Here is a 12,753-nt window from a genome sequence, read left to right as displayed (position 1 = left end):
GGAGCTTCTCTGATTTGTATCTACCAATGACTGAAGCAGCATTGGATAACATTTTCGCGCTCGTGATACTCGATTAGCGATTAGCTAAACAAGAACAAGACCTGATTTTAATCGGCGCTCTTATTTCGCTTGTTGCCCCTTATCTTCATTTACTCACTTTGATGTCCGCCTCGCGCGTGGTCGCATCATCTTATCTCTTTTCGTGTCCTGCCTCCGCATCCTCTTAGATCGGTTTCCGGCTTCCCGGTTAGTCGGGAAAACAACGAGCAGAGCGAAATATGTATGCTTTAATGCCGCGCGAGACCGTCTCGCCGAGAGACTCATTTTCGGAGAATGGAGGAGGAAGAGGGAGGAGAGGGAAGAGATAAAGGAGAAGGAAAGAGACAGGAGGAAGAAGAGGATCTTCTCACTTCGTCCACGTTCGATTATGAGGCTGAGTCGTTTTAATTTAACGATGGTGTACCTGCGAATTTCTGCCCGTGTACTTGAAATTTCGCGTCGGCGCGCGTATTTATCGATGCACGGACACACGTACACGTACACACATTCAGACAGGCTACACACACACACACACACACACACATATACACGATACCGCTACCAATTATTACTACTACTATTACTACTACTGCTACTATTACTACTATAATTGGATGCTTGTCGATTCGTCTGACGCCAAGCAGCGGCCCAAACTACTATGTAACGATTTTTATTGATAACAAAAGAAGGAATAAACATTGAAGTAATAATTGTAATAAAAAAGAGAAAAAAAAAAAGAAGGCAGAGTGACTTCTAGACGTTTGTCCAGGCACGTTTGGTATCTAATCTCGCTCTTCCGCGGCTCCACTTCTGCGTTTCGTGTAGGCTTGACATATTCCTTTCCTCTCGACGTCGATCGTCTCTTGGCCGATTTCAAACGATCTGTTTTTTTTTTTTTTTTTTTTTTTTTTCCCAGAAAAATTGGAGTGATGCAAGAATGCTTTATTTTTAGTGAACTTCGATAAGCTGATATAAATGATCTTTTCAGCAAAATGGAAACGTGAAACAAAAATATATTTATTCTTCGCGCATTTTATCAATACACTTGTTTTTCAAGTTCCCTCGAAGAAAAAAATGATCCAATAAAGATTGCCGATATTGATCTCATACCATAAAAATAGCTATATTAAAGTTATTCGTAACAACGTATTATTGTAAAAATTTTACACAACGTAGTTTTACGACTTCTGTACGAGTAAGTAAGGAGAGCGTGTCTTGTTTCTGTATGCTTTTTCGCCTCGGAGCCGAAATTCGACGCGTTATCCAGCGGGAGGAAAGGACGTCGAAAGGGAGGCGCGGGAAGAGGGATATAATAAAAGAGAAAAGAAAAGGATCGATGAGAGGGATCAACGAGCATATATACGCCGGACAATTAGATGTAACTTTTGTAAAGTTGAGACATTTCCTCTTAAGATCCTTTGCATCGACGATGACGAGAGCCACAATCGAACAAAGCGAAATTGTGTTTAAGAGAGTAATAAATTTGTATAAAGTGGTATAAAAGAAAAGAGAGAGAGAGAGAGAGAGAAAATTTTAAGACGTTTGGTGTTTGCGTCTAAATGCGAGCGTTCCAGCGAGTTGCTAACAAAATCCAAAGCGAAATGCGACCGTGTTCTCGACGAAACGCAATTAAGGTAGGTATGGCATTTCACTTTTCTTTTTAAAATTACTCGAAAACATTTTACCTTTGCGTCGTTTTAAATTTTTGCCTCGATGGAAATGAACATGTGAAATATTTTCTATCATTTCCACTGAAATGAAAATTGTAATCTTTAATTGTGCATAGTTACTTAAATCATAGGAGGAATATAACATCTCGAGGAAACCGACGAATGTACTTTTGAGAGGAATGAGTGTATTTTCTCCAACTTTTTAAAAATATAGGTCTACTATCGTTCTATCGACGGAAACCGCGGTGGGTATTTCCGCGAAAGACTGCCGCATTTCCGCGCAAAACGGCATTTCACCAAGGCATTATAAATAGCCTGCGGCTGTGTCGTTTTCTTTCTATTTAGCATCGTCGCTTTATACAGGACGTTTCATAAATACATGGCGATACTTTGAGAGGTGAATTGTAATACACGGTAAAACGAGTAAAAACGTTATATGAACATGTGTTGTAATAACCATGGATTCTGAGTTATAGAAGATTAAAAGAAGTGCTCGAAGTGTTCGCCTTTGAGCTTCAACACACTGTGGCACGCTTTATCATCGAGTCTTGCTCAAAAATATCGAGTCATTTGAATATTTTCGTATTTTCGTATTTTTTCTTGCAAATCGCGAACCTTGTTATACAAACAGCCGTAAGTATCGAAATTTATGCGTGACATATATACAAAAAAAAAAAATGAGAAATTTAATCGGAACATAAAAGAGATTTTATTCTGTATCAATTTAATAGAAGACATTTCTATGGATTATAACATGGATTAAAAATTTTTGATGGCTCAAGAAAGAGCCTGATTAGTCAACGTTTATTACATATTTTTTTATTTTTCTTGATATCAATATTGATCAATTGATTTTTAACATTTCTATGATGTATAACACATGTCCGCTCGTATGTGACATTTTAAGATAGGAAATGTATGAGCATAAAAATTTCTGTTTACTCTGAAAATTGAAATTTACAATTCTATTTAATAGGAAATTTATGTAATCAAATAGAAAATAAGAATCTTTCTTTATATTACTTGAAATCGCAGATAAACGACTTTTCGAAATTTCGATCTTGAAATTTGACTTAATAATAAAATTTGTTAATTAAAATTTGTCCAAAATTAGCGGGCTATGGCATTTGTTAATTCAGGAATTTCCCATGTGATTTTCTTTTTTTTTATAATAATACTTGGTAATAAATATGTCGGTTGTCAAACGTCAAAGTACGAACGTAAAATATCAGGAATAAATGTATAAATCCGGTCGTAATAAATTTATTGGCAACAACACCGTGATTCGTCATCGAGTCGAGTGCAAATGAATACACATGTGATTAATCTAAAAATGTCGATATATTTCTATATCCTCTCTCTCTCACGGAGACAGGACAATTCCAATAACATTCGGCTTACAAATTTATTCGGGGGCAGTATTCGTCGGTGTTGGTGTCGATGCACCGGGCGCTCGATCTCGCCGGATTCAGCACATCCGAGATTTTTCGCATCGCGAGAGTCGCATATCCCCTCGAAATAGTAAAGCTATCGATTTTGTACTAGTTTCTCGACATCCGAGTCAGAGTTTTACGAACAACGCATATTCGATTATTAATTACTTTCCTACCTCGACCCATCCGGATTCTCTTTTTGACGTAATTCTACAACTTGTGAAATGTTATTTGCTTTATTAAATATTAATTAATCCTTTCTCGCTTTACGGTCGAAGCGCTCATTCTAAAAGTTCTTGTTTTACTTAAACAAAATATGAAAATCGATTTTTTCGCAAACATCTCTGAAGGTTTTTTTAGTTATTATTGTAAAATGAAACACTTTTTGGTACCATCGAGTGTTTTTTGTAGAATTGGAATTTTGGCATAGGGTGTTCCTTCTCGAAAGTGTCTGATCTGCGAGTATCCCTTTCTCACTGACGGAATTTTATTTCTGACGGTTTGACGCCGGCGAGAGGAAGAGCATCCGGTTACATCGATCGTAACATCGTAGATAAACAATATAGCGATAGATGCGTGTCATACGTACGTATGTAATTTTACACAGAGTTACATCGTAATCTAGATAGGCGAGATAAGGTTGCGAGAGAGCACGTATGATACAATATATATTTATAAATTTCCTTATCCTGATCGCGCGCGCATATGTGTGTATGTATGTGTCTGATTGGTGGTTGGTGGGAGTGTGTTTTTCGAATCTGAAAATTTATATAACGTAACGAGGACGCGCGAAGGTTTCCCCAGGCCGCATATATCCATTTTCTTGCGAAAGTAGATTAACTTCGATCTCGCTTCAATTTACCTTTTTATCTTTTTTCCCAGTTCTTAGAACAAAAGAGAAAAATAAAAGATAAATTAAACCAAAATTAAAGTTAATTCACCTTGGTAAAGGCAATTTGTGCAATTTGTATAAATCGTGCAGTTGCATCATTTCGCGAGATATATATATTTCTTCTTCCTGTGAACACGTGGTACGCGGAACCATGATTGATTTTCAGAAAGATTTTCTCGCTCGATACCATGCTGTGAGTCTCGTTGAGGATTGCCGAAGTATTTTCGGCATCGTTTTACGCCGGATGTAGCGGACACGCACAAATTGGAGTCACTTTGCAACATGCAGGTATATCGTACAGGATTCTCGCATTCCGACGCTGTTAACGCGTCGACGTTCTGAAGAAAAATATACATATTGCATTGTTTTCAGATCGTATACAGATCGCACTTTAAACGAATAGGATATCGATCTCTCCACCAGTTTTTTTTTTTTTTTTTTTTTTTTACTAGATCATTCTGTTAAAAGACTGTTACGACCGTGGAAAAAAAGAGATTTGCTGACACAGTGCGTTTTATCTTATTTTATTCGTAACGAATATAGTTATACACAGAACAAAGAAAATTCATTAAAAATTCCTGTTGAATATTCATTAATCATATTTGAAAGCAATTTTGTTATAAACGAATTCTGCGAAATGTATTTGCTCGGCAAATAAATTTGTACTTTTTGCAGACAAATTTATTTAACAAGACGGATTTTGCTGTCAAATAATCAGTTATGGTAACATAAATTTTATATCGAATATTTTAGCTGTAGCTGTAATTTTATTAATTTTATTACGACAACAAAATCCTTTTTTTCGCGAATAATCAATTTAAATCAATTATTATTTATATATATAAAAATTTACAAAAATTAAGATAAAAAATGTTGGAACATGTGCACTTTATACTTTTATAATCAATATATGAAGTGTTTCCATGGATCGATATCGTTATTCGATGGGGAAGCCGCCTTCGGGATGGTGTCGGCGCGATAGATCCTCGCGTATAAGGCATTCGGTGCTTAGCTACCACTTCTCTTTTGTATTCCAAATCCTTCTTCCTTTCTAATCCTTCCCCCTTCTCTCGGAGGATTTTAACCTTTTAATTCCACTGTATTTTTTTGTCCGCGCGAAAATTCCGCCCGTTGATTCCACGTCTGCAGCAAAGGTAGCTTCTTCGTTGCGAACGATTGGCGCTTCCGGGCTCGCCGTCGTGACGTGACGTGACGTGATGTGAAATAACGACGAGGAGGATGACGACCGTCGTGACGAACCTGGCCGTCCTGGCTCGACGCGAGAATCTCTAAGTGAAGGCGAAATGGCTATATTTTGCTACGTCGCTACGGCGACATTAGTCATCGCATCGCAATTCGCTTGTTATCCGGCAGACGTGTGTCCCCTCGTCGGTCGCACCGGCGAGGATTGCAATCTCCCCGAGGTCCTTTCGCGCCTCGTGGCACGAAATACAAGAAGAATTTTACTTCGAAATAAACGCGCAAGTTCGGAAGAATAAAAGATAATAACGCTGATCAAGCTGATGACGCGCATTTTACCCGATGATTTATTAAAATTATTTCAGAGTCGTTTTGCGATTGTCATTTCGCCCTTCACGGATCGCGTTTCACGTAGCAACCTGCTATCGAAATACTTTAGACGGTCATTTTGTTGAGAATCACATCGCGGGCATGATCTTGCCGATTGGTTAGTCGTGACCTCGATGAAGGTCACTCGGCGGCCAAACGGCGTCTCGCAGATGACACCGGATCTTCGAGCGGTAGGGAGGGGGGGGGGGGGGGGAATGCACGCGGCGCGACGAGTTTTCCGCAGTGATTCTATTACGTACGACATGTTACGTTATTAGTGTCGGACTGTCCTCTTTCCAGCTTTCCAGCAGACGAAAATCTCGAACAAGCGAAAGATAAACTGGAATCCCGCAGAAACGCGGTAACTTCGAGGATTTACCTCGTTTCCTCGTTGTTCCGCAATTCCGCAATTCCTGGGAGTGGTAGCTAAAATATACATTAAGATACACACTTAAAAAAAGCTCTCGGAAAATTAGGACGCCTTCCTTTAGCGTGTCATCCTTTTTATCGTGTATTTTTTTACGTGTGTTTATTTTTAACCACTGTGAAACTCTGGTATTCGAATTAGCGAATTGAGATTCATCTGACTTTCATTCGATCAGTTCTGTCTTTAATTCTGATATTCACATCCTGCTTCTCGAATCGTAAGGTGTGCTCATCTCATTGCCCCTCCCCCCCCCTCCCTCCCCAGCTTTAATTTAATTCGACCTTGATTTCATTTGCTCTAATTCGTTCTATCTGCGGTTCTAACGCGGTAATAATGGCGTTAACGTTTCGCAGTGTACGCTTATCTAGATTACCTTTAAAGCGACTTATCGGTAATCGTCGACGAACGAGCGACAAAGTGTTAGGTTAACACTTGTACCTTGCCCCTGTGACAGATGCTCCGTGAATGCCCATTGTCCTTTGCCGATCGGGAAAACCTGTGGCGCGTAGTACATCCTGCTGCTAATTTAAATTCTGCGATGTGCCCGTGATTCCGTCCACGACGGAAAACGCCGCGCGAAAACACCACCTCCTCTCTTCGGAAAACAGAGAACGAACGTCGCTCGTCTGTTTGTCGCATTCTGCATAAAAATGAGATTCCTGAGAACGACCTCCGCCCGTTTGCAAGTCGCGAAGGTCGTCTGTCGTTTAACGGTTTAACGAACTCCGGAGAGATAACACGGAAAATAATAAAGTGGAACACCTTTATAGTAAGATAAATTATATTTCTCAAGCGTCTGTCAATTTGTCTAATATTTAACGAGTGATCGAGGATGTCAGAGGCAAGAAGATACGACCCCGACGAGATCCTTCGCAAAAAAAGTAAGCTTGGAAAAAACGTGCATATCCCCAGCATCATCCTTCCTAGCGCGCGAAATCTGACGCTGAAACTTTCTCACGGCAATTAATATATATATATATATATATATATATATATATATATATATATATCCTTTTGCCTCTGAGATTTCATTCCATTGATGATTACTCCTACATCCAGATATTATTATTTTTCAAAAAAGAAGAAACGGTAGATCTTCCTTTCGCATTTGATAACAAAATGTAAATTTCAAAGAAAAGATAAACGCAGTTCTCTCCTTTTCGCCATCGCGTTTCGATATATGAACGTCGCGATCGTGATCGCGGAGGAATATGAAACCGACGGGAAATATTTTACAAATATATAACGAAAGGACACGCTGCGATTGCGAAAGGAGGGGAGGGGGGGGGGAGTTTCGCCGAATGGTTTCTTCTCGCCTCGAGTTCCTCCCGAGCTCGACGCACCAACGGAACCGAATCTTTGGCATTCGGCCGACCGATTGTCGGTCGGCCGTCGTCTCTTTCAGGTATCCGAGGTGATGAATGCGACACATTGACTTAAAAACTCTATTAAATACATACGATCGTAGTTATCATCATTACCATCGGGTTCCTTCGTTATATTACCAGCTATAACCGCAGTTAATCATATATTATCGGCAATAATGTTAATCAATAATATTACTTTTCCTTAGCATTAACGCGTGTTTTCCAGTGTGGGTATGTATATCTGTGTGTGTCTGTGTGTGTGTGTGTGTGTGTGTGTGTGTGTGTGCGCGCGCGCGCGCGCGCGCGCGCGTGTGTGTGTGTGTGTGTGTGTAACTATTACGTGTACGTCGCGGTCTGCGCGCGTGTCGTCGTCCCATTAATAATAACATTACAACGTGTTAATGATTCTATGAACTTACAATCGTGTCAATAATAATGCGCGATACGACATCCTCTTTTATATTCTCGTCGCATTCGCGCCCGTATTCCGCTCTTATTTCCTTCTTATCCTACACTCTCGCTCTTATCATACACGCAAGCACACGCACACACGCACGCACGCACGCACGCACGCACGCATACGAGTCGAGTATATTCGAATTATACTCTCTATATTTAATCGTTTATTGTTTATTATTCTATTTCTCTCGTTTCGTCTCTACAAACGCGGGGGAGGGGGGAGTGCGTGTTCTCGATTACAAAAGGAGGGTGGTGAAAAGATTCGGATTGTAAAAACGACGCGAGCTCACCAATCGCCAAATAAAATACGATGCGTGACAAGAAGGTTTTTCATCCGGATCGCGCCTGCGATAAAAAAAAATGTTCGAAATTGTTGTCAGTATCAAAAACGGTAATGATAAAAATTATCCCGCTTATCAAAAGTTTCGAGACTCGGAAATTCTTTCTTAGAAATTAATCGCGCGGTTGTCGTAACGAGTAATGCAATCCAAAGGATTGTGGATTTAGTGGAATGAACTTATCGATTGGCGAAAAACCCGTCGATACTACGTCGTCCGTACGCACGATTCGCGAAATATCTTTAGGCGCGTGACAATACGTGGCGTGGAAAACCAATGCGGCGTGACAGACAGCGTGACGAAGACAGCGTGAAGAAGCGTTTCGATACGAGACGACTCTCGTTCCAGCCACAGACCGTTTCCTTCCGCGAAAGTAATCGGGATTCCCCGATGTCGCGCGCAAATTGTCGATCTGATTAACGACAATGAGTAAGGCTAGCCGCGTAAAAACACTGAACTTTTCAGAAAATTAGCGGAGAATTTCTTCCTCGGAAGTTCCTCACGGTCGATCAACGATCGATGAATTTATCCGACACGTGTGACGTGTAAAACCAAGTACTTGACAATTTTTTTTTTTTTTTTTTTTTTGGAAAAAAAATTGAATCGAATGGGAACCGAATAACACGCAAAGACTCATCCTGCTGCGGCGAACCTGAAAAATCGTGCCGGTTGACCTTGTTCTGAAAGGAACAAAAGGAGTATAGATTGCATTTTAATACTGCATTAAGGACGGACAAAAAGAAATCAATTATGCCATCGTAATCTATGTACACATAACAAATCTGGAGTTCATTGTTTTTTCTTTTTTTTTTTAAAGACACATAACGTAAGAGACATAATGCAAAGAATAATCTTTTGCAAATTTATACTACATTGGTGTGTGTGTGTGTGTGTGTGTGTGTGTGTGTGTGTGAAAAATTTCCAAAAAAGTTATAAAATCATATATAAAATATTATTTTGGTTCACGGATGATGCAAGAATCATGCTAACGCAGTTGATCGGACCTCGAGGGGTGGAACGCGCGCCAATTCCGCATGCACGCGAGAGAAAAGCGAAGGTGCACCGTCGCGAGCGGAGGGACGTCGGTCAGGGAGATGGGAGGGTAGAGTCGCGGTCGATATACGCGATGTAAATCGGGGTTACTGGACGATACAGCAGCAGGGGTTGCTTGCGAGGGTCGTGGTGGCTGCGATGCTCCGCTGCCGTTGCTGCCGCGTCTGCCTGTACCGCTGATGATGGTGGTGATTCGTCACCCTCGCGCACCTGGGCTATTGGTTCTCCAGCGAGTAGTGGCGCGAACGCTTCCAGAAGCCCTTGAAGAAACCCTTCTTCTTCGGCGCATCGCCGCCATCCGCGCATCCTGAAAGCAGAAAAAACGCCACGCGGCCACGTCAACATTTACCGCTGCCGAGTTTCTCACTCGCGACGTTATTCGAATGACCGAGTGAGTCGTGTGTGATTTATGAAAACCCACAGACCGCATCCACCACACTTTTACTCTTTTTCAAATGAAATATTACAGATTTAAATACTTATAAAGTCATTCACATCGTCTACGTTATATAAAAACAAAAAAAATTTGCGTGAATAGACGCGATCGAGAACAATATGATGAAAATATAACCTTCTGTAATAAAACGCTCTGTTCTTAAGAAATATAATTTTTCAAGAAAAAAAAAAATCAAAGTAAATAACAATTTTTTTTTAAGTTTGAACTTAATAGCGAATTTACGCTGTAATTTATTTCGATTATTCAAAAAGTACGGTAATTTATTTTAATGAGGAAACTGATTTTTATATACGTATCGATCTTCTAAATATTAATTTTTCTAGAAAACACAGCTTGAAAAAAAAAATTGAATATCTTTATAAATTTCATCATCATTTTTAAATATAATATTTATTTGAATTGAATGAAATTGAATGAAATTGAGTGAAAAAGAAGATATATTCAACAAGTAAGTTTATTGATACTCAATAAACGTATCAAGTTTCATTCCCCAACAACTTGCCTGTTTAGTTTCACACAAATATTACACAGAAAGTCGAATATGATATTTGCTTATCGGAAACTACTCCCGTTGAGATGAATCCTACTGATATGATAAACGAATCGTTTGCTGCGAAATCTTTTTGAAATTTCGCGATTTATCGCGCGGTACACGGCTCGTGTCGCGCGCACTAAGATTTTGAAGTGAAAAAAGAAGAAGAAGAGAGAGAGAGAGAGAGAGAGAGAGAGAGAGAGAGAGAGAGAGAGAGAGAGAGAGAGAGAGAGAGAGAGAGAGAGAGTATCAGTTTCGGATAGAATTACCAGACTCGATCATCATGACCGACGCGCGTACAAAGTAACAAACCGGAAATCGGATGCGGCGAGCGAGTGTGGATTTGCCACTCGATCGGTTTCCGACCGATCGCATTCGCGAGCCGCAGGTCATACGTTCGCCTGGAAGTATCGCACACAAGCTGCGCTGCATTGCGGTTTCGTTACCGTTGCCGGATCCGTTGGAAACACGGTTTTACACGGCTGACAATCAATTTTGCCGACGTGTTAACCATCAGGCGGAAGTCATAAAACGTTACATACAGAGTCTTTAGACTCTGTCCTTAGACGATAAATATTGATTTTGAGATATCACGTTACATCGACGACCCCCATATCCCTTTTGCTTTTTCATCGCTCGTGACGTTCTTTCATTAATCATCATTAATGTAATTGATTAATGTAATTATGTAACTATATACTATGTACGTACTCATGTAGAATGTCTCAGAATTCATGGGATAATTCTCTGTGCCAAAAAAAAAATGTTTTGTCCTGCTCAAATTTCAAACAATAAGTTTTTAAATGAAGGCGATTTAAAGTTGAGTGAGTGTTCTAAGTTACGCATGAATCAGAGATAATGCTTGTTGGATGTTGTTTACCTATTTATCTAAAAATTTCATAATATACTTGATATCTAAATATCGTTAATTTGACCAGCCGATTCGATGAAAGAATTTCTTCTAATTGATCTCTCTTGCCAGAGAGATAAGATTTTCTTATACCAGCTGGATTATAATTTTTATTCGTCTATTATCAAGTCTATTTTCAGCTGTTGCTTCGGAAACATTAATTAAAAACTTTTTTCTTTCATTAAATTGTATTCAAAATAATTTATACATCATTTATATATCGTTGTTGTGTCTCTTGAAAAATAATAAAACTATATCTAACACTTCTGATTAATATTTTAGAGTGCTCTTTCATTATTTTCAAATAGTTGTTATTTAAAAATTATGGTTCAAATGCAGTTTTGCCAAAGCTGCTTCTAGCATAAAAAAAAAAATCATAATTATCAATTATCCAAATATACACGGTAAAATTATCTTCGAAAAACGTTCGTAATAAAAATTAATAAATCGTGTTACTTGAAAGATTAGTAGTAATTAAGATATTTTCATCTGTGTATTTTCATCTCAACAAAAAGTGGATCCCAATAACAAGCCTGTGTCTCGTTATATCTTTCAAATAATGGATCGAGGAATTCTACAATTGCTGCTACAAAGCAATTTCGTGGCTGTATCTGGAAATCGATACACGTGCCTGAAATCACCGAACCTGCTCATTAACTGCGAGACAAAGGGCTTCTCAGAGCAATCTATTCCTACCTCCAACTTCGATCGGACATCAAAGATCTGGAAATGTCAGAAGACTCGGACTTGATTCTGACTCATTTTCCTCCTATTTCCTGATCGATCACAAATTCTACTTTGTTTCCTCGAAACCAAATGTCACGTCGTGTCCCTGACAATTTATCATAATATGTCATAATCGTCTTTTTTCATAACATACAACATTTACTTGGTTCTTTGCGAGAAGTTACATTATCATCAACAGTTTGACAGATTTACTCGAGAAATATCATCAACGGAAGAAAAACGCGATCCTCACGTCGCTTTCTATGACGTTTAACATGACGTCGGAGACAAATCATCGTCGTCACAGACGATGCAAGATGATTCTTCCATGTCTGCCGATACAGAATTTTTTTTTCTAGGAATCGGTCAAGACTCTTACTCACAACGACGTAGAAAATTATTTATCGCCTTACATTCCTAATGATAAGATAATTCAATAAAAATAGCTCTCTTTCGGATCTTTCGAAGAAAGATAATAAGATAAATTGTTATTGCGCTTCTTGACATTGGGAACATATTCCTACATATATATTCCTACATATTCCGAAATACAATAATAAATTTTTGAAAAGTTTAAGATAAGGATAAAATTTTAAGATTAAAATTGAAATTATAAAAGAAAACTATGGAGGAAAACTATGGAGCAGCAGGAGATAAATTCTGATCCTGATCCCCTCGCCGATTATCGCATTATGACAATGGCCCGGCTTTTCCGGTCGAGCTGTCAAATTTCGAGGAATGACATGATTAATTCGTTGCCGGCGTCGCGACGCTGTCCTTCTTTCTTCTTTTTTTCCTCTCACGCGTCATAAACCGACGTCATAAATCTGTTCTTCGTGGAATCTCGTTGACACCCAAGTTATTATTTTTCTCTCTCGCGG

At 39.2% G+C, this 12,753-nt stretch overlaps 1 protein-coding gene across 1 annotated transcript in view; it reads right to left on the bottom strand.

The window, feature by feature from the left end:
• Positions 1-4,457: 4,457 nt before the first annotated feature.
• The window catches only part of LOC105432163 (uncharacterized), a 138,310-nt gene continuing 130,014 nt past the window's right edge, over positions 4,458-12,753 (bottom strand). The window contains exon 14 of the mRNA XM_089074443.1: positions 4,458-9,554. Within this exon, the coding sequence (XP_088930569.1) occupies positions 9,463-9,554 (92 nt within the window). The 3' untranslated portion in view covers positions 4,458-9,462. The remainder of the gene's footprint in view (positions 9,555-12,753) is intronic.

Source organism: Pogonomyrmex barbatus, unplaced genomic scaffold, assembly GCF_055798465.1.
Source record: "Pogonomyrmex barbatus isolate J1 unplaced genomic scaffold, ASM5579846v1 scaffold17, whole genome shotgun sequence".
NCBI classification, from domain to species: Eukaryota; Metazoa; Arthropoda; class Insecta; order Hymenoptera; family Formicidae; genus Pogonomyrmex; species Pogonomyrmex barbatus.
The sequence above is the reverse complement of the archived record's forward strand: the minus strand, read 5'-3'. Positions and strand labels throughout refer to the sequence as shown.